This window comes from Lepisma saccharinum, chromosome 1, assembly GCF_977018435.1.
Source record: "Lepisma saccharinum chromosome 1, izLepSacc3.1, whole genome shotgun sequence".
NCBI lineage: Eukaryota > Metazoa > Arthropoda > Insecta > Zygentoma > Lepismatidae > Lepisma > Lepisma saccharinum.
The window spans coordinates 101520786-101544742 of NC_139229.1; the positions used below are offsets into that span (position 1 = coordinate 101520786).

At 38.6% G+C, this 23957-nt stretch overlaps 1 protein-coding gene across 1 annotated transcript in view; it reads right to left on the reverse strand.

Moving 5' to 3' along the window:
• shg (DE-cadherin) overlaps window positions 1–23957 on the reverse strand; it is a 169686-nt gene that overhangs the window by 37776 nt on the left and 107953 nt on the right. The window contains exons 2-7 of the mRNA XM_083135396.1: window positions 22932–23074; window positions 9435–9551; window positions 7950–8075; window positions 4710–4859; window positions 3005–3193; window positions 721–923 (exon numbers count right to left, since the gene is read on the reverse strand). Of these exons, the coding sequence (XP_082991522.1) occupies window positions 721–923; window positions 3005–3193; window positions 4710–4859; window positions 7950–8075; window positions 9435–9551; window positions 22932–23074 (928 nt within the window). The remainder of the gene's footprint in view (window positions 1–720; window positions 924–3004; window positions 3194–4709; window positions 4860–7949; window positions 8076–9434; window positions 9552–22931; window positions 23075–23957) is intronic.

Sequence of the window (23957 nt, forward strand, 5' to 3'; positions counted from 1 at the left end):
TCACATTAAATTGAGTTAAAACCGACTTTAAAGAAGCTAGATTTACGAAGGCTGGATAAAGTGCCTCCTAGGGTAATTTTAATTTTAGGTGTCAAGGATGGCACTGCTATTTCTGTTAACTTTAAAGTAATGACAATTTATTGCAAGTTTTCCAGCAGCATCACCCATCTTAATAAATCGACTGATGGTCGTATGAAATCGAAAATAAAGGATTCCCGGATAACAATATTATGTCATCTCCACGGCGCTATAAAAAAGTAGCTGGGAAGGTAAGAGGGGGTGGGGTGACACGGCCAATATAACAATATCACGTCACGTGCAAAATGTATACCCATGCCAAAAATTGGTCTATGTGGGCCGGAGCCAGTGGGGCATGAGGGTGGGTGCCCCAGTTCACAGCCAAACGAGTGCACAAAAGAGCCAGACCCGGCCCCAAAAGAGTTAAGTTGGCAACACTTACTCGGAGGGAAGAGCCTGGTGGAAACTGTTCCACATGCCCTTAAAGTCTGCAAGTCACAGAGAACAGTATGATTCATAACAAAATATCACCACTCGAATTACATTGTCTTTTCTCAGATATGCGAGTTCTGATATAGATAAACCTTGTTGCATATATCATTCAATATATGTTTTTGATACAATCTGATTAAATAATTATGTTAACAATACGATAAACCAATCATACTTGCATATGTAGACTTCGCAAAGAAAGAATCATACCTGGCTTGAAGGGTGGCTATGTCACCAGTGTAGTTATTCATGCTTTCCTTCAGGAAAATAGGTGCATCAGGGTAATAAATGAAGGTTGGAGCCTTCTTGGTGGAATCCACTACTTCAATCTTCAAATCAATGCTCTCGCTGTTGGGTGGAGTGCCTCGATCCGATGCAGTTGCTGTCAGTTGGAACAAATAACCAGTGGCTTTCTGCAACAGTCAAGCATGAACATTATAATTTTCCCTTTCTACATGTGCAATGTGTGCACATATACATGCACTGTACATATATACATTGGTCCAAGATTGCACCGTAAGCTTGCTTTATCCCGAAACAATCTTTTCATAAAAAGCAAACGAACTTGCTGCAAGCATATAATGGCAAGGTGTAAGCTTGTGTCAATATTACAGCAAGCTTCACATGACAAACTTTAACCAAACTGCATGCTTGTCCAAGCCAATTGTCAGCTTCATTCAAGCTTGCCATATTTAATTGGCTTTGACAAGCTACAAGCAAGCTACTGCAAGCTTGCTACAAGCTTTCGTGCCATTTGCGGTAAACATACAATTTCTTTGATTCCATAGTTTTTAATGTGCGAAGATGTATTACAAACCTGCCCTGCATAGCCATACATTTGGCACACTTATCTTTGGTGAGTGGTTGTGCGTTTGATCCCCAGTCAGGCCGTAGCTAGAATTGATCTCCAGAGAGGGCTTTGTAAACCAAGTCCATTTTTCAAAAGTTTAAGTCTTAAATGAATGTAAATTATGTAGCGGAAGGGGGTCATAAGTTACATAATGTTTAGAAACATCACACAATACTACATATTTTTTCTATATCTTTTAAATTATCCCTTGGAGTGTTAATTGCCTGAATTCATACCTTACTCCACACTCCATACTACGTTTGATGATAGATATTTATATCACACAAGAAAAAATGGACAAAATTCAACCATAGTGCCTAGCTTACACCCCCCAGCCGAAACAATAAAACTCCCTTCGTTCCCAAAACTTGGGAGCTGTTGACCTTTGACGCAGATGCGGAGGGAATTTGCATATGACATCAAAGTCACAGATTTTTGTATAAATGGGAGGTCGCAACAGGGGCAATGAAGGTACAATTAAAGAAGCTCCCCTGTGAAGGAACTTTCTGAAGTCTTGAGAAGAGAATCTCCTAAATATACTTGCTGCTGCTGAGACAAGATGAACGAATGTAATAGCTGCTGTTCATGCTCTGTTAATTTATCTTTCACCAAACTTATGAGCAAAATAATTTCTGCTGTCTACATTTTCACTCTTCACTGCAAACAATTACACAAAATAGTTTTACCTAATGTCAAGGGGGCTGACCTCAGTGCCAGGGGGGGCTAAGCCCCCTTGGCCCCTGCCTGGGTACGGGCCTGTGCCCAGTGGAAGCTCCAATATTTCTGTGCTGACCCAGCATCGCGAGGACAACTGGAGATACACTTGGAAGCAATAGTGACTGAATCCAGTCTCAAAAACTAGAAAAAAAAAGTGGCAATTGGACTCAATGAGAGGCCATGCATGCGATGGCCCTCAATGAGCTGTTGTGCCATGGAGATTTGTTTAAGGAAAAACTCTATTTTCTGGTTTGAAATGCAAAAAATAAATGAAGCATTTGACTAATTTTGCAGGATCATGGTTTTTAATGTAACAAATTCCATGGCACAACAGTACTCTGAGGGCCAGGGCCTGCCAGACTGACTTTTTCGTTAGTTGATGTGTGCTCAGTGCATAGAGTCCCATCGCCACTGTTTTCTGGCTTTTGAGACTGGGGGCCACTACTGCTACTTTTCAAGTAGCTACCTAATACCCTCACAATGGTGGATCAACACTAAAATTTTGGGGACTCTCACAGGGAATCAACCCAGGACTGCTTGCACCAAAGATCAGGGCGTTAATCATTTTCTTCCAACATTTTTTATATATATGCATTTCTAGAAACATTGTTTTTATTATATAATACATACTACATATTTCACAATTATAACTGTCAATTAGTAAAGTAATGGTAAGCACTGTAATTTTGCTTCTCAATAAGCAATAAGGCTTCTAAGATTATATGCTGTTAGCATTAGATGACAACATTGTCTAATTATTTGGTTTTAAAAAATTATTGATTGCTAATGTAACTTAAGCAAAGTAATGCATATAATTAAAAATATATATATTTCATCCATATGACAAAGGAATTATTGTTCAACTTCAAGCATTATTGCAAAAAACAACAAGGAATAAAACTTCAATATCACAAAAATCTTACTTACATCTATTGTCTTGTCAAGTATGATGACACCAGTATTTTCATCTACATGAAAATACCCCTGATCCAAACTGCTTCTAGGTGTAATGCTGTAAACAATCTTGCTATTATTACCATCATCTATGTCTGTTGCAGATATCCTCATCACTTCATTTCCTGGACTCAAATCTTGAGGCACTGACTCCGAGTAGCTCTGCAACAAGAAATTGGACATTACTTTATAGGAAAGAAACAAGTATTCTACAAATTGTTCATGAATAACGTGCAATTTCAAACATTAAAACAAGTGCTCGAAGTGGAGGAGATATGCAGAGAGATGTTATCTTCTAGCAAGGAAACGTTATGCAAATTTATGTTAAAACATCAGATTGAGCAATGACAAACAGTGATTCAAAACAGAAAATCATGCAACATAAGACAACATTGAAATTAGAAAAGCTATAAAAATAAGTTGGAAAATATATATTAAAATTTTCAGTATTTTTTTAAAGTACTACTCGTAATGTGCAAGAACACAAAGGAATAGAAAAATTATGTGAGCAAAATTTAATTCTATCTGATCAGAATCATGGTATTCTCATACTCAATGTAATTTTGGCTAACAAAAGTAACTTTAGAGATGAACTGTAACAGTTGATATCAGATTAAAAATTAAATAAGCTTCATCAGAAATTTGGATGTAAAATCTTCCTTGAAATTTTTCTGTGATGTCATAATGAACATTGTAGATGTCAGTAAGAAAATATACAATACTGATATACTGGTGATATTAGGAATAAAATATTGAAATATTAGGAATAAAATATTGAAACATTCATGCTGAAATATTCTGTACTATGATACAAAAAAACTCCTACAGGTTCACGATTTTGTGCATGTAAAAAAATACACATATTCTACATTGGTATTTAAAAAACTACAACTACACAGCAATCTTAAACTGAACTAAACATATTTAATGTTGCCACATTCATCTGGGACATCAACTTAAATGTAATATAATCAAATGTCACTACATAAGAGAACAAGTCAAACCATGCAGAATTACAGGCTTAAGGCCATTCTCCACACACCTGCTGCCACACATATCCACGGAAGACCTGTCAGATTAATGCCAAAAAGTATTGTTATTGTAAAAAATGTTGCATATATTAAATTTGGATTCTTTATGAATACTAGAGAGTTGTAATATGAAAATTTAGTATAAAATATATCAGAATAAATTAACCAGACTTAGTGTTACTCAGTACATAAATTATATTCACATCACCCATCACCTATTCTCTCTTTTATATTTAAAAATTGATATTTACTTTCCAAGTATCAAATGATTGACCTTCAATTATGGGTTCTTACCTCACCAAAGCAAAAACTGAACTAAATTAAAGTCCAATTCTCTCGTTTACCATAATTTCTTGAACATTCATACAAAATCATTCCACTATTGCCACAAAATCATACCTTTTCTACATGAAACTCATATTTTGATTCCAATTTACAAACTTTTACTGACTCTACAACAATGTCATATATTGTTATTTTAAGTTATGTACACTATCGTTATTTGCACAAGCTGGCAGTTTCTACAGATCATTGCCCCAAAACTCTAACAAATTCAATAGCAGATGTTGAGAAAAAGTCTGGAAGGATAATAAAAATCAAAACATAGCCAAAATCTTTACATTAAGTAGGATTTTTATCATACATACCACTTTATCAAATACTGGAGAATTGTCATTAATGTCATCAATTTTGATCTTGATGGTACAGACATCATCAAGTTGAGGTCGACCATTGTCTGTGGCTCTTACTGTCAAATACACTTCCTTTTCTCTAGCAGGTTCATCTCGATCAAATATCTGAAAATGAAAAGAGTATGATGTGTATTCATGTCCAAACTATATTTTTCCTCAAATTTCCTCAACTGAATGGAGTATATCCATGTTCCTAAAATGATAAAAATCGATTCAGTTCTTATTAAAATGCCTGTATATGCCTCAAGATCGATGTGAAACAATTAACCTAATGTTGAACTAGTTACCAAAATGCCTAATATTAACAAGTGGATAAAATTTAAAACATATAATTTATGAATAGTGTTTTACAGTAGAGAAGTGTTGGACATTAACACACAATGTTATACTAACATTTGAAGGTTTTTTTGCCCCTAAAACAGTTTTTTAGTCGAAACAAAAAAAAACACGTATTTCTTCCTTTGGACCCCTCTATACACCTGCCACGTTTCATGGAAATCGGAGGGAGACACAAGGTTCAGATCCCCACTTCAATTTGTCATCATCTTGACATTTGAGGGTGTTTTGGCCCCTAAAACAGTTTTTTTTAGCCGAAACAAAAAAACATCTATTTCTTCCTTTGGGCCCCTCTATACACCTGCCACGTTTCATGGAAATCGGAGGGGGATACTTAGATAACCTCCGTTGTAAGTACAAATTTATGAGAATATATATACAAAGTATTATATACAACCTTGGTGACAATGAAGTTCGACCAGAAAGGAATACGTGATTAAATGCACAGAGGCATAGGCGGTGGAATGGGTGACCCGCAGAAGTGACGCATGTGTGTAAGAGGAGGCGTGTGAGCAGGCAAGAATCGTGATCCCAGCATGTTGCACCCAAGGTCACGTAAAGAACGAAAACGGGGAACTATACGCGGGACATTGAACTTCGACCAGGCACCAGACCCATACGGTAAATTCCAGATAGTGGCGCATTCGACGGAAGCATGACGTCACGGACACGATAAGGGAGTCCGCCGTATATAAGCGCGTGCTGTGCACCGAGGAACCGCAGTGCATCATCACCATGGCCAGGGGCAAACCTATTGACAACACCGTGAGGAGAAGAGTGGTGGAGTTGCAACGGGATGGACTCAGTGAACGGGAAATAGGGCGCCAACTGAACTTACCCAAGTCAACCGTTCACTGCATCATCAAACACCACCAAAATACGGGTACTACAGAGCCAGGTAAGGCCACCGGTCGAAAACGCCTGCTGAGCGTGCGTGACCTACGGATATTTAGGCGCTATATCCAGACCAACAATCATGTTTCTGTGGCCGAATTACGACTGTGGACTCGAGAACGCTTTCACATTGAAGTGTCAACCAGAACCATTCGCCGTTACCTACAGTGATGCGGTTACCGAGTGTACAAGGCGAAACGTAAACCCTTCCTTTCCATGTTGAACAAGAGCAATCGACTACGGTGGGCACGAATGTACCGGGGATGGATATTCGGCCGTGGAACAGGGTTTTGTGGACGGACGAATCCATTTTCAATGTTGTGTACGGGAAAATACGGAAAACAGTTATTTGTCGGAAGGAGGAACAGAATGAAGCAAAATGTTATGCACGTCGGGTACAGAAACCTGCGTCAGTGATGGTATGGGGATGCATGACGGCATCTGGGGTTGGCCCACTACACGTCTGTGAGGGCATTGTGAATGCACACGCCTATACACGCGTACTGGAGCAGCATCTTCCCACAGTGCGAAAGCACCTGTTCCACAGGCGGCGTCTCATCTTTCAACACGACAATGCCAGGCCTCATACAGCGCGGCTGACAAGAGAATGGTTGACTCGCCATCACGTGCGAACTCTGCCATGGCCACCATCGAGTCCCGACCTCTCGTCCATTGAGAATGTGTGGCGTTTTCTTAAGCGACGTGTGCAACAGAGGGGACCCACGACAGTGGCTGCTCTTATCGCCTGCCTGCAGGAGGAATGGCACCGCATCGATGTGGAATACCTTGAACGACTCGTCCGCAGCATGCCCCGACGCATTGCCACAGTTATTCGCCGACGGGGCGGCGTCACACCATGGTAAACAGGATCCCCTCTAACAGTGGTCGAACTTCAATGTCACGTGTAGATGGACGAAAATGTGTTATTTTGTGTGGACACCATACATTGCTGCGTTGTAGCGGAAATTTATGTTTTCCTTTGTTCCATGTAGCCTGCTGAATAAAATATGTTCAGCATATGCATGTGTTCTCCTTCTTTCACAACGCACTCCTATATTTGTGACTGGTCGAACTTCATTGTCACTAAGGTTGTACAAAGGTGTCTGCAGGATTTTTTTTCTCAGGGGGGGCAGAGTAAAATAAACTATTATTATTAGTAGTAGTAGTAATAATATTCCTGCTATTATTATTACTTATTATTATACGTATATATTTTTTTAAAATTTCATACATTTATAATTTTCATATTCTGCATATCCATACATATTTGCATAACTGTATACTTAACATAATAATTCATTTAGGACAAAAAGCTAATTTTTATAGTTAGATATTAGACAAAGTTTAAATGTAACCCTTTTTGAATAATAATAATAATAATAAATATTGCAGTAAGTTAAGGCCTGTAAGTCACAAAAAGAATATTTTTTGTGATAAAATATCGCTAAAATTTCATCATTCGAATTACATTAACTCTTTCTACAAATCTCGGGGGGGAGGGGGGAGTGCCATCTGGCCACTCCCTGCGGGCACTTTGATTATTATATATATCCAGACAACGTATGCCAACCTTCCTTATGTGCATGAATATTAATGTGATTGTGTTCCATGTCAGAAAATGTAATTAAAATATGCACAATTAATTTCTTGCTTCTGTGTGTCATTTTCATGCTTGAAACCGCCATTGCATGTGAAACAATCTACATCAAACATTTTCAGTCAGTTCCAATTGCATTTTACTTGCTTCCTCATTTCAATATATCATTTCCGAAACAATATTACTAAAATAATAATTGGCACTTTTGGGCAGGTTTAACATTTTCCCCAATAATGAGGCATGTTTCATGTGAAATTTTACATTGTTGCTGTGCAAATATTTTAAATTTCACGTTTATTATTTTCATATGAAATTATGTTCATTCTATTGTTATACAGTAATTCTTTACATTGCACTTTCTCACTTACATGACGTGTGGTAATCTCTCCTGTTGATGCGTTGATATTGAACTTCTGTCTTTCTCCAGGAGCTGATACAAATGCGTAGGTCACAAGGCCTCCAGAATCTATTGGATCTTTGTCTTCTGCCTTAACCTGAAAGTTAATAAGTTATTGTCATAAAAAGAAACTAATTAGATTTAAACTTAAAATGGATATTTTAACCCTCCGTCAGCCGCGTCCTCATAGTAGCACAAATGTCCCGCGCGCGGCACTCAGTGCCATCCAATCAAAACCAAATTTATTTACATGAATTTATTGATGCAAATCGATGTTGAATTACACTAGCACTTACTGAAAATCAGGCGAAATATATATATGAACGCAAACATGTCCATTTCTGACGTTTTTATTAACTATTAAAGGAAATAAACCAACAAAAAAATGAGAAGGGTCTCATAGAATTATAAGCTTAGACCAGTGGTTCCCAAAGTGTGCGCCGTGGCTGGCTTACAAGGGCGCCGCCAAATGTTCCAATATTTTCACTGAAATGATATGATTGTTTCAAATATTTGCTTATTTAGTACTTTTTACATGTAAAATGTTTCTGAATTTGAAATATGTGTATATTTTCTTAACTAAGGCAAGCAACCTAACCACACTAACTGAGCGTTGCAAGTGTTAGATACATCTACATTCTGACTAGGGCGCCGCGGAAAAATTTTGAAACACTAAGGGCGCCGTGGAACGAAAAAGTTTGGGAACCTCTCGCTTAGATTCTTCAAGAAAATGCGCCAAAATATTATTCGAAAAATAATTAAAACTTTGTCATATAAAGAAGGAACTAAAAATAAACTCGCAATTCACCAAATTTTCAACGCATTTTTTCAAAACGAATTGAAATCGTACAACTTATATGGGCTTAGAAAGGTACAATTTGTTCCAAAATTCTCAGTCAAAATCTTACTGACTCGCAGAAAAAGCAATCAAATGTATAAAAAACAACTCGAAGAAACTTACAAGATATTTTTAAAATGTTCAAATCTCAATATGTTTCTTCTACTTTTACAAGATATACGTAAAAAAAGACATACTGACTCAAGTAAAAGGAACCGAATATTGTCACTTTTCAATATCGGCTTTTTTAATTTATTTTTTTTTCTTTCAACTCTGACATTTCGTACGCAATGGTTTCTTCATACAAATAATTTGCATTCCGACGTACAGTCATTTTATTCTTCTTATTTCCGCCATATTCATGGCTGGCGTCACCAGTCACTTCAGAGGCGTGTAAGAAACTGAAAAAACGCCAGAAAAAAGGCGCTAACGCCTTATGTTTTCGTGGGAATAGTATAATTCAAAACGGAGGGTTAATAAGATTCAAATGTACTAAAATAAATAAGACACTAATTTGCAATATGGCAAAAATGTCACAATATTTTTCAAGTCATTGATATCCTATGTGATACACACAGAAAATATGAACAAAGTTAATTGATAAAGAAGGAGACTTACCTGAAAAACGAAGGTCCCTGAATGTTCTTCTTCCAGCACCGTGGGTTCATAACGAGAACAATTAACAAATATTGGTTTCTGATTATTATGAACTGGACCCAATGGACTTGCTACAACCTAGAAGAGAAAAAGTATACTTCATTATCAACTAATCGAATAAATTATAATTTATAAATTACATTCAGCATATTATTCATGTCTGTTCCTCTGCAAAAATCTAACCTTTCTCATTCCTACTCAACAGTATCCTACCCTACCATGACTTTTTTTTGTTCATGACATCACTATATTCAGTGTTCTCATTTGCCAAAGTTTGATTTAAAGACCTTACACGCAGATAGACTCATTCAGACTAGACCCACTGTCCAAAGTGGCATCCAAAAACCGTGCAATGTCTCCCCAGTAGGGGCTGAACCCTGGGCCCCTTGATCATAAAGCGACAGAATGACCATTGCGCCACTGAGAGGATCCTGAAGATAACTTGTTATTTTGGAGATCTGCCAGAAAGCGTGCGCGTGTGGGGTGGATCAAGAGAAGCAATCAGTGATGTGCGTCTACGGGTAAACAACGATTGTCTACATTCTACGTGTAGACAATGTAAACTATGTAATCTACGTAATCAACGTAGACACCATGGCGTTCGGCGTTCTCCGTGCAAGGCACGCGCATCGTTCTAGAAGCAGCAACAAGCATCAGCAGGTGGACAGAGAGCGAAGTATTCCACTGTCCAGAAATAAGTGTTTTAAGTATTTATTTACGTTCAACCAATTTATTTATTTATTTATTGAACTGCAAAATTAACTTGTCGCGACATACCCAAAATATGCCATGTCCGTAGAATGACAAGATTTGTTTTACTTCTATTTCCACCATTTCACACGTGGAAAAATGTGCTATAAAGACACATGCACTTTCCTATGCAGTAATAAAACAAAAGAAAACTATTTTTAGCCTTCCCTTTTGTCAGTGTAAAATATAATGTCAGTTTTCACTATGGCTGTCATTTGTTTTTCTCCCGGTAGTCCCTTTTCCCCTTTTTCGATAACTTTGATTACGTCGTCGGATGGTTATAGGCCCAGATTATCGACATGTTTGAAGAAAAAAATAATTTCTCTTTCAAAGACCACTGGGATTTCCTTCTTCCCTGTTGTTTGTATTGTCTACAGTAGACTATGTAAACTAATAGCCAATGTAATCTTCGTGTGGATTACGCGTAGATAACGCATGTAGACGTAAACGTATAGTCTACGGCACATCACTGGAAGCAATAGCCATTTACTCTATTGAGGGCCTCTCCGATGGCGCATTGGTAATGTCGCCACCCTGTAATCAAGGAGTTCCAGGTTAACACCTGGTGGAGGCACATGGTGGTTCAGATTCCACTTTAAACTGTAGGTCCAGACCCTATTAGCTGTGCACTATGTGAAGTTATGCAAACTTTACTGTCAGATAACAATTTCCTGCTAGTTTTGGTCTTCTGAGAGCATTTCTTCTATCATTCTCCCACCTCATTGAATAGATAGTTGAAGAGACAGAGTAAATCGTGATTGCAGCTCAAGGTGAAAATGATATCTCGTATACCTGTCCAATTTCCTTGATAAAACTAGTTATTGTGGAGAACTAATACTGTATTCCCAATGCATCACCTCTTTCCCATGTACAGAGAAAAATAAGATAAAATCTTAATTACAAATATTATTCAGAGCATAAACGCAAACATCAGGGAGGGGACCTGGAAGGCTCACTTGCACGTAGTACACCCTGGACTGCTTTTTGCAGACTATCGAGGCTCTGGCGACTAGTCCTATGGCCAGTATAATTCTGTGCGTTGTTCTGTTTTTTGTCCGTATGTGTGCTGAGTGCTTCTTTACAGCCTCAGCTTCTAGCGAAAGTCAGAAAATTTTAATATTTTAGTAACACGACATTGCAATTATGCTATTTTAGATATAGTAAGAGGCTGGACCCCGTATAATGTGACGGGTGCAAAATAGCCTAAATGCTGACGTACCCAAAACTTTAAATTCAAATTCAAAAAATGCAAATTAAAAAAAAAATACTAGATTCTCCCAGTGAGTTTGCAGTCCAGACACGAGACAAGACAATTTCAGATCAAGAAATAAGTCAACATCAACAACTCTTTCAGAGAACTTACCTTTAAAGCATATTTCATTGTTGCACTTTAGGCTTCGTTTAGATCAGTGCTATCACTTGTCAAATCACGGTAATGTTTTCATTAAATCTTCTAAAGCCAAGGGGTGGAAAGGTGGTTATGAAACAATGTTTATCTCATAAGTTACAACTACTGTACCATGAATGGAAACAACGAGACAGGTGGATGATGGAACTCAAAAGCTACGCACCAGTATGTTTCATTTGCAACTGCAGTTCGGAATTATATACTCTACATCCACGAGTTCTTTAGTTTCAAAACTAATTATAAGCATTTCCCTCTGTACACAATAAAGCTTCCTGGAGGCCATATATCCCTTTCAAGAGCACAAGCTTCATGATTACTAAATCCAGGGTAATTTGCATAATGCTATGTCGCAGCAAACCAGTGTAGCAAATCACCACAATGCCTCAGTGATACGTTTATTCTGTACTGAATTTGAAGCTCCGTAAAGCATGTTTGCAATGATGGCAGCTTCTGATGTATAACAATGGTGTTTAACCGGGATTACTCTCAACTTCCCAAAGGCTTAACGCATTCTCCCCGTGCTATTTCACCAACCGTTTTCTGCCACAAGCCTCTTAGGCCTTTACATTCATAATTAAAACAACAATTAACGAAGATTTATTTATTCAATAGGCTAAGGTTTTTGCTTAGTCGCAATATCAAATGTGGTAAATATAGATGTTGAAATTATAGTTCCATGCTTAGTCTTTTAATAACTTGTGTTCGAATCGTGAGGGGAAAGAGAATGCTATCTCTTTGAACTCGTGTGGGAATTAGCAATAAGCACAATCTGTGGTATTTACGCACATGGAGCTGTAGAGTAATTCCATACGAAATCAAATCAAGGAGTCCCGGGTTCGATTCCCATTGGAGGCACATAGTGGTTCGGATCCCACTTCAAACTGTAGGTTCAGTCCCGATTAGCCTTACTGTGTATAAAGTGGACTTGAAACACCAACTCAATCAATCATCAATCATACGAAATCAACACAGCCCACAACCTGACCATCTCCGATTGTCATGAAATTTTGGGAGTTGAAACTATGCATGGAACTTAGTAACTGTCTTATAATTGTAAAATTATTCAATGTCAAAATTCGCAGAAATTGGCCTTTCTGAGCTCGTTTAGCTATACTAAATGTGCTGTAACTTTGCTCCTATTTGGTCTAGAAAACTGAAATTAAGATTTTTGTACAGGGAATTGAAGAAGCTTTCCAAAGATATGTAATAAGCCTACCTTTGGATAAAAAGAAAAATATTGTCAAGTGAAAAAAAACCTTCGCCACTGCATTTCTCGTGAAATTCTAGTCTGATTTCATGTATAACATCGCCCCCTTTTCATTGAAAATATCTGAATTGAATTCAATATGGTAGCCAACAATATAGCGGACCTCTGCTTCACACACACAACTATGGTTCCCTCTGGGCCTAACATGCTTGTATCATGAGCAATTGTACCCAGTAACTCCTTTTGACTCACCTTATAAAAAATTGTAATGTAATCGTAATGAGGCTTTTATCAGTCACATAGCTATACATATATTGTATCTTCTGATCCCATTGCAATTCCAGTTGGATTTTTCATAAATAATATATTATGTTTTATAGTGTAGCATGGAGTGCAAAATATATTTATTTCACAATTTTTGACGAGGACGTGTTTTGAGATTTTCGAGGTCAAGGTCAAGTGATAATATTTTCTTTTTATCCAAAGGTAGACTTGTTAAGTTTCATCGGAAAGCTTGTTCAATTCCCTGCACAATAATCTTTATTTCAGTTTCCTCGGCCAAATAGGAGCAGAGTTACAGCATATTTAGTATAGCTAAACAAGCTCAGAAAGGGGAATTTCTGCGAACTTTGACCTTGAATAATTTTACAATTGCAAGACAAGCGAGACTAAAATGTTCACAGTTACTAAGTTCCATCCATAGTTTCAACTCCTTAAATTTCATGAAAATCTGAGATGGTCGGGTTGAAAATTGCACATATCTGTGTTGATTTGGCATGGAATGACTAACTAGAAATGCTCTTAAGGGACTCATGATAGAAAATGTGTGTGCGCGCCTACACGCATAAAGAAAAACACGCGTGCTTCGCCGGGACTCGAATCCAAAATCCTCAGTAGAGTTGAAAACAGGTGTATTAATTACCTAGGTAGATATGCGTGCCTGGTATAGAATTCCAAGCATTTATTATTTTAAAAAAGCGCATGTAGCATATTCGTTTCACATACCAATGCCACGTGTACGGAAATAAACATGGATTGTACCCTGATATGACACCCACCGTGCCAACCTTCCTTAACTGCAAACCGCGGGTTAGGCAAATGAACTTTTAAATGTGGACATAAATCTCTTCCTTATTAACATTTCATGCAGAATCGCATAACGCCGAGAGTGACACATAAATCAAGCAGGCCACCTTGACCTGCGTGCTGGTGAATAATTGACGTCATAATTTCCACTAGCAATATGTATGTATGTATGTATGTGTGTGTGTGTGTGTGTGTGTGTGTGTGTGTGTGTGTGTGTGTGTGTGTGTGTGTGTGTGTGTGTGTGTGTGTGTGTGTGTGTGTGTGTGTGTGTGTGTGTGTGTGTGTGTGTGTGTGTGTGTGTGTGTGTGTGTGTGTGTGTGTGTGTGTGTGTGTGTGTGTGTGTGTGCGCGCGCGCGCGTGAATTACCTCCACTCTCTCATTGTAGATTAGCTGCAACAGTTTCATTCAGCTTTCCTAGGCCAGTCTTCCTTATGTAGAGAATTTGTGAAATCAGTTCCCAATGATTGCATAATTCTGAACTGCATAATTTGTATTCGTGTTCAGATATTACTAAAGCAGGTCGTGGCACGAGACGAAATAAAAGTTTACACGATTCTTTTTGCGGAACAGGTCTTGTAGCAAGGTCAAGAAGAAGCTGGACGAACAAGGTTGGTCAACTTTCGATCTCGCCGTTCTCGGGTTCGAGTCCTGGTCTGGGCATTCTTCGCGAGTGTCCCCTCACTTTCATCTAATCACCATTCATCCTCATCGTCGCGATTAGCCAAAAGTTGCCGAAAAAGCTAGGAAAAGTAACAATAATACAAGACGAAGCTGCAGGTACCCTGTTACAATGGATGCTATAAAGATGGTATAAAATGAGGATAGATCTTGACCATGAATGAGTCAGAAGATAAGCTTCTGTTGCCGCGGTTGAAGCTTCGGGTTTAGGAATGCCAGATGTGTATTGGGTAAGCCATAGCATTTTCTTTAAATGCGAAAAGAGGATTTTTTTTTTGTTCAATTCATAGACTGTTTCAGAACAGTTTTTTGCACATTTTATCGGCTTTCCCCGACTTTTTATACTTTGTGTAATTTCCCTAACTTCCTATAGCCTACTACCTTTTTGTCGATTTCCCTGATTTTTATACTACTTTTTTGTTGATTTTCCTGATTTTATACTACTTTTTTGTTGATTTTCCTGATTTTTATAGGGTACAACACACATGTCTTTGGCGTTGCGTAGATACCAATTTTCGTTTCGCCTCCCTCTCTCTCTTAGCATCACGTATTCTACCCTGCTCGCCAACCTTCGCTATTGTTGCTATATTGTCATTCCATTCCTGGACACACTCGCGCAAACATCATTGAAAACAATTGAATAGCACTCCAGGTCGCGGTTCACACCGTTCGGCAGGGACGGTAATGTGGCAATATAGCACGACGTAGTGGTTGCTTCTTTTATGCAGTGCATGTTCGTTGGCTAGCTAGTAACTAGTGTTGCCAACTGTAATAATGAAGCACTATTTCTGTCACGGAAGGGGAAAGGCAGGTAAAGTGACGGTGAGTTTTGTTGGATAGGAAGCACCTAATTTTTATTTTATACTAAGTATTTGACCGGTTTGACGTTGTGTGCGGGTGCTTCTGAACTGTAGACAATTTACCGAACCCATAGCTGTGTTCAATGTTATCTACTGATTATAATCAGGGGTAGGATTTATAGGTAAATACATACTTTTAGTTTGACGAAATATCGCTGAAATTTTGTGATATCTTTGCGAATAGTAATGTTTGTAGTGATTTAAGGTACATTTTATTGTCAATATTTTTCCATATTTCTAACTTTAATAAATACTTATTTTTACATATTTAAGGAAAATATACTTAACTTTACATATTTCAACAGGTTTAATTCACAAATTGTTCATATTTCATAATTGTGGAATTGTTCAAAATAAATAAATTATGTGGCTCCAACAGCATTACAACTCTTGGCTCCGGCACGTGTTCTTGTAGAAATTGCATAGAGGAAGCTGTCATTTTTGCTGCTTAATGCGATGCATATTGTTTTCTGTGTTAAAATTGCCATGCTTTGATGGGTGACCAAGTTCATAGCAGGGCCGGCGGAAGGGGAGGGCGAACCGTGCCACCGCCCAGAGCGGCAAAATTTGAAGAGAAGAAAAAATAAGCCTATTGAAAACTGTGGTCGAGCGAGATATTCTTTTGCGCTTAATAGTATTGAAATAGCATAAGAAGTCTCATTATTTATTTTATATTTTGATGTTTTACTTAGGAATATATTGATTTTCAATTTCCCGTTGCTGTGTAAGGGGGGGGGGGGGTTCGAAATGGAGCGGCATCTGACGCCACCACCCAGGGAGGCAAAATGACTAGCGCCGGTCCTGGTTCATAGCAAAATAAAAATCCGCGGGTTTTGGGAGTGAACAGTTAGAACGCCACCAGTGCATTAATGCAATGAAAATAATATATATTTTTTTTATTTTGTTTGAAATCACTCAAATAAGGAATCGTATGAAGAAGTCTTCTTTGCAGCATTTTTGGTAATTTTACGTATGTGTTAGTTCATATTTTGCAAATTTTTAGTCCATATGTACGTAGCTACATACAAAGCCACTTATTAGTACATATTAATCCTAGTCCTGGTATAATGCATGACGTTTAAAACTCAACGTTAGATAGACCTGAATTCTCTAATTTTCTTGCCCGACCCTGTGGCCGAGCGTTTATCACATCGCGCTGCGACGCCAAGGGTCCCGGGTTCGAATCCCGGTCGGGCTTGGTTGTTTGTGAATGTCCATTCATCAATTTCATCCTTTCATCACTCATCCTCATCTTCGCAAATTAGCCAAGAGGCACAAAACGCGAAGTAAAATAAACTAAATCAATCAATCAATCTAATTTTCTTGTATGTAACAGCTGTGCATGGGCGCACTGCAGCGATTTTTCTATCTGCTCCATTAGCAACACTGCTTCTTGAGTTGTGTCGCGCATCGCACGGCAGAAATATCTGTGCTGGACTACTACTCTTTTGTTGATTTTCCTGATTTTTATACTACTTTTTTGTCGATTTTCCTGATTTTTATACTACTTTTTTGTCGATTTTCCTGATTTTTATACTACTTTTTTGTCGATTTTCCTGATTTTTATACTACATTTTTGGCGATTTTCCTGATTTTTATACTACTATTTGTCGATCCAAGTATTGCTTGGATTTTATTTACCGATACCGGACGTTGGTGGGGTCGGCAAAAATGTCGCGGGATACATTGGTTGTCTAATTATCATGGAAGTTATGCAAAAATCGGAAGTTTACATTGATTTGTACCAATATTACGCGACAAAAACTGTAATTTGTGATGAAATAACAGGTGTTTTTTATATTATGTTTTAATTTTTGAATATTTTAAAGAAAACTTTGGTTAGTTGAATACTTATAATTGGAGTGAAATTCTCACCTACTAATAACAATCAATGATTTGAACAACCTTTCATTGTTGCAATTCATTTTATTGTTGACTTCAAGCATCGGTATCGGTGGGAATTGATAACAGTATCTATATCGACTCATCCCTCGCCGTATTGTATTTTCCAAGTAACGAAATAAAATCTACAGTGTGTCATGTGTCACCACAGGCAATTTGCACATACGTATTTGACGCTGACAATGTACACAGAGCAATGCAGTTTCGCAATCAGCATTCTCAGTTCGATGTGGAACACGAAGAGCAAGTCTACAACAGGCTTGCAGCAAGGGAACAAACAGGTTGCGAGGTTTATTGGCTAACTTCGAAACGCCCTATCTTATCACTCATCTCGCGGCCCGCGAATTATCTGATTTTCTCATTAGCGAAACTCCTCCAGCTGTTGGCAAAGATAATCAGGACGCTAAATTGGAATCAAATTGATCAAACCTTGCGGAAGTTTCCGCGATGGTAGACAACAAAGGACGGCGGGAGATCAAGAGAGCGGGGTCGGGGGCTGTTAGCGGAAAGGGACAGGTGATGGGAACGTCTGGTTAAAGTGGATGTGGCAGGTTCACAGTTTCGGAAGGCAGTGGATCAACTGTATGCATTCCTAAGCGGTAAATTGACTCAGTGTGTGTGTTTTGTTCGACCAATACGTCGTAAACGTAGATTCATACATCGTGTGCAATATCTACATCTTCTCAATAAAAGGTAATAATTTCCCCTGTATGCCTATCAGCTGGGTATTTCTGCCTCTTGGTGCTATCAAGTGAGTAATTATGCCTCTTTGCGCCTATCCAGTGGGTATTTATTTTTCTAAGTTACTTTGTTTATTCAGTATGTCGATTTTTCTGCCCTTTAATACATTCTGTCGATTTCACTGACTTTTTATACTTTGTGTTAGGGATGTGACGAAGCTGAAAATTTACCGATGCCGATGTACTCACCGATATTTTTTGGAACCGATACCCATGCCGATATTTAACAGATTCCGATTCATAAGATTATTAAACAGAAATGGGATGTTATTTTCAGCATGACAAAAATAAATTTGCTATGTACATTTCCATTGCATATCATATGTATCATATACATATATATTCTCAAGAGATGCGAATGTACATTTGCATCTACAAAATGTTATGTGAACCTTTAAGAAGAACATGGATTCTCAAGAGATTAAACATTAGTACACAAGCAGTTCTTTGAAATGCAAAATGAATTCCTGTTCTGCCAGATTCAACTTCAGAAACACTAGTTTTGGAAGCACTTCAGGAAGTAACCTACTTCTTCTCTTATCGCAAATCTGTTCAGCAACACTGAACACTCAATCACTGAATACTGATGCAGCAGGTATACCCAAGTATTTTCTCAGGACTTGCTTCAGGTTTGAATATTCATTTTTGAATTTCCAATACAACAGCAGATCCTGGTTCAGCAATGTACTGTTTTATTTCCGACTTATAGTTAGGTTGATCCTCTGAATGAGTTTGCAATAATTTTATTACAAAAACTCTACAATAATGACGAATCATAACCAAATTTTCAATAAATCTTACAAAACTAGAATATAAAACTTATTAGAAGGTAAAAACTCTAGTATAATCTGTTCCGGTTTAAATATCGGATTTTTGCCGATTCCGATACAGATGCCGATGCCGATGTGTCAATTTCGGCCGATTTTCATACATCTGTAATCGGCTTCGGCACATCCCTACTTTGTGTAATTTTCCTGACATTTTATTTGCGTAATTTCCCTGACTTCCTATACTACTTTTTGTCGATTTCCCTGATTTTTATACTACCTTTTGTTGATTTCCCTGATTTTTATACTACTTTTTGTTGATTTCCTTGATTTTTATACTACTTTTTGTAGATTTCCCTGATTTTTATAATACTTTTTGTAGATTTCCCTGATTTTTATACTTCTTTTTGTTGATTTCCCTGATTTTTATACTATCTTTTGTTGATTTTCCTGATTTTTATACTATCTTTTGTTGATTTTCCTGATTTTTATACTATCTTTTGTTGATTTTCCTGATTTTTATACTATTTTTTGTTGATTTCCCTGATTTTTATACTACTTTTTTTTATTGATTTCTATAAATCTTTTATATCTTTCGTTCATTTCTCTGAATTCTTTAAGGTTTTCCAGCGTGAATCCTGTGTGCATTTAGTTGGGTTGGTTTTAAAAAATGTCCACCGACAAAATGCAAACCACGCAGCTTCACTGCGAATGGCTAAATGAAGGTCTGTGGGTGTCTCCCTAAAGCACCCCCTTCCCCATCCTCTCCGCAAGCGAAACACATGCCGGAGAGGGGAGGAGGTTTGTGGGGAAAAGACATTGCCTGGAAAAAACCGAACCAGTTTTCTGCAAACGTCTCGAGGGTTCTGTACTGCTGCGCGAAATATGTAAAACTAAATTAAAAATGCATAGTGAGATGAGTGTTAACATTTTTTTTTTTGGTTGATTAAGCTTCACTGTGGAGATAAAAAAAATGTCCCAAGTGCCATCCCACATGCTGTTTTTTCTAACTGGGACAAAAGGAGATGTCGAAAAATTTCCTACTGCCTTCTCAGAGTTCTACCTGAATTATTAATTTCGTTTTTTTTTTGTTTTGTTTTTTTTGCGACGTGAAGGATTATTGTGCGGTTTGTACAAGTTGTTCTCTTCGTGCATGCAAATGAATGAATGTTGTCAGTGGGAACAAAATTGGGGCAAACTGTTTGTGTTTGGTTAGATGACGACCTTGCACATATTCATCTGGGTCTTCCTGCAAGGTTTTCCAATGCATGATCAAATCATTGTGCAATAGGGATGCTTTAGAGAAGAGTTGGAGTTAGGTATGATGCCACGGGCGTCGTCGAAAATGTTTGAGGGGGTCAGGTATTTGACGTAAAATTGGGCAGTACAAATAATAACAACAATACTCTTTTATATTTCCGCTGGAATTTTGACCAAATATGACTGTATTTTCCTTTTTCTTAGTAATCAATGCTATATTTTACACATTTTCATGTCGCAAACAAGGTTGGCCACAAAATCGGTATCTGATATCCGTTTCGGATGTAATTGATAATACGACTATCCGGATAATTCGTATAACCGGGTAATCCGAACATATGGATAATTCGTATAACCGGGTAAATCAAATATCTGGATAATTCCTAAACCGGGTAATCCGAATAAGTGATATGGGTATAATACAGATAGTGCAGATATCCGGATAATTCTCTGATATCCGGACAATATGAGGAATAAAAGATTCCGAGGAGCCGCCATAAAATTGTTCGGATACACGTTTGTTGTACACATTTGGATAATCCGAATATCCATTACAGTTTTCTTTTTCGGGCAGCAACTGTCGCTCTAGATTAGTATAGGCAAACTTCATTCATTCGACTTTGTACAAAAATTAACTTTAGAATCATTCTATGATTCTCGAAATAACGCAACGCCTTTTAAAAGAAGCGTATGTACAAGGGCAAAATGCACGAGCATATAATCATATCCAGCGAATATTATCTTTGTACGTCTTTCAGTTCCCGAGGTATCCATCGAGAGTAAGAGCCGAAAAGGACCATTCCCTGACACACAAGAGCACAATTTTCCACTTCTCGCCTGATAGCATCGTAAACTAAATAAGCACAAAGAGATCTGGGTAATGAATCGCCAAACAACAGTAAAGATGGCGCCAAGAGCATTACCGTCACATACCGCCGGTTTATAACGACATTATCTGCCATCTAAAGCGACATACTTGAAGACAATATCCAGTCGTTTATTGCACGTTCAGGAACGAAACGACGTGTGTTGATTTCACAGTCCAAGTTAACGAATCTGGGTATTAGCATTAAACCAACACGCTAAGCGAGTTTATAAATGGATTAAATATGCTTCCGCTTGAAGTTGCACGCAAGTAAGGGGAACTGACTTCACCACTCAAAGGGAACGGATGAAGGCCTGATGGGTCTATCAAGCCTGGGTTCGATTCTCGGTTGAGGCACACTGAAAAATACTTGGTGGTTCCTTCGGGCGGCGAACTGATTTGTGGGTAATCATGGGGTATCAAATAGTCGAGTGTACACTCTCACAGTTCAAAGTGAGGTCAGAACCACGGTGTTGTGCCTGCACAAACCCGAGACCCCTTGATGCCACAGAGAAGGTACAAGGAGAATTCAGCCTGTGTGCTGTGTAGGGAATGGATGGAAATACAGTGTGTGTTTTTGTATTAGTCCTTTTCTTACTTTACGTTGCCTCTGTCTCTTTAGGCTAATCCCAACAATGAGTATGAATGGTTGGTTATTGGATAAACTTGACGAAGACACTCACAAAGAAAGACCTGTGCCCGCGAAAGGACTCGAACCGTCAGTAACGAGATCATGGGTCCAGTACTGTGAGCGAGTGAGTTTGTGTTTAAAGCCCACTTTATGCACAGTAAGGCTAGTCGGGACTAGACCTACAGTTTAAAGTGGGATTCGAACCACTATGTGACTCCACCGGGCATCGAATCCGGAATTGGTTTATTTTACTTCGCTTTTCTGCAGCTTATGGCTAATCGCGAAGATGAAGATAAGTGATGGTATAATGCAATTGATGCAGGGACACTTACAAAGAACACCCTCATCGAGGCCGGCATTCGAACCTGGGATCCCAGCTGTCGATTTGGGTCTAGTACGCACTAACCGGGCATTGACCAATAATGGTTGTTATTTAGTAAAATAGGATTTAAAAAATGAGTCTGCTAGTTTGGCTGTCTTTTTCTGAAAAATGGGGCAAAATATCTGCTACAAAATGAGCCGAAGGGAGTAATTTACGGGTAAAAGGTCCCGTAAAAAAATAATATATTAGTTGATAGGGCCTGCGTATACATGAAGCCGAGAGTTTGGAAGTTATAGTGAAAAACATGCCTATTAAGGAAGAACTATAAATGAATCATTATTTCGCTCCGCTCACCACGTTTCTTGCTACCGAATTCATCCCTGTTGAATAATTGTTACTACAGGGTGTCTACGAAGTCTAGAATCGATGGCGGTACTGTTTTATGATTGTAGGTGAGGATGATCGGTGCACCAAGCACTGGCAAAAGACGACCGAGTGGAGATGATTCTTCCTTGTAAACGCAGTGACGCGGTTCGACTTCCATACGAAACATACCGAGAGGTCAATGCAATGACCCTTGAGGAAGTTGACTTATTGACCTCTCAGGGCCATCCGGGAAAATATTACCACTGCAGCGGCTGCTCGGATCCTCAGATTTTGAAAAGAGTTCACTGGAAAAATGATGAAACGTTTGAGGAAGTGTGCTGCGACTGGTGGCAGACATGTGGAGCACGTTGTACATTAAAGATATGTGTTTTTCATCAGTTCTCGAATTGGGCAGAGACTTTATTGGCACCCTGTATTCATCCAGGCCTATTTAATCCTGTAAATACGATGTTTATCTGTACGTGATATTAAGCCCCTGTTCTTTTATTGGCAACATTTCCGAATTTCCACAATCTTTAGCAGGGGTGAGGAAACAAAAAAAAAAAAAGAAAGAAAGAAAAAAAGAAAAATGTTGTCAAATAATTCAACAGCTTACCGCTCCTGTGGCTGTAAAGGCTTCGTAACTGTGTAGAGCTTCGGCAGACGGTCCTCTATTTCCCGATTTCCCCGACAGATGGCGGGAGTGCCTCAACCGTTTCACTGGATGGTGGTTATGTTGAGCGTGGTGGTGGCCGTGATCTGAAAGTAGACAGAAATACTTATTATGAATCCCAAGTATGAATGCATAATTATTTTAAAATGTGTTCAAAGAAAATCAACAAAGACAGATGGCAGCACTAATCCGGGTTGTCATTAGATGGGGATGCGTGATGATATGATGAAATTGATGAATATACATCACAAATGTCCATGCCAAAGACAGGATTCGAACCTGGGACCCCTGGCGTCGCAGCGCCATGTGCTAACCACTCCGCCACGGGGGCCGGCACATACACAATTCTTTCCAAGCATGAAAATATACATTGCCTTGGGCTTTACATTGGACAACTACCAAATAACAAGATAAACATTTCTTTCTACCTCCAAACAAGGTAAAGAACACCGATTTTACGATCAAAGAACTGAAAAGGAAGAAAGCGCCGTGAAGAAGATATACAAGTCGTAACTACGACAAGCAAAAAAATTGGGAGCATGTTGTACGACCTCCGCAGAGCCATCTATTGAGCATTTTCTGAGCCACATATCACGGTTTCAGTCTTTTGTCTCCCTTATTTCGCTCCCTTTCTTCCCGCACGCAAGACGGCAGGGCCGAGAGCAGAAAACAAGGGGAAGAGAAACAGCAATGATTTCTTGGTTACAATATACAACGTGCCTTGTCGTATATAACCAATAACTCGCAGGAAAACCATTCCAAGGAGCGAGTCACGAACTAGTGCCCGCAGACAGGGCGTGAGGAGGCATTTTTGTTCTCGGAAACCCCGCCCGTCAGTCTTTCTCCCACCCCCTTTTTCCTCCCTGTTCTTTTCTATCTTCCGTCGTGCGCCGCGGGGTTGCTACTGGGCAGGAGTATCGAATATAAATTACGACGGAAAATAGAGGGCAAAAAGTATATGACGTCAGG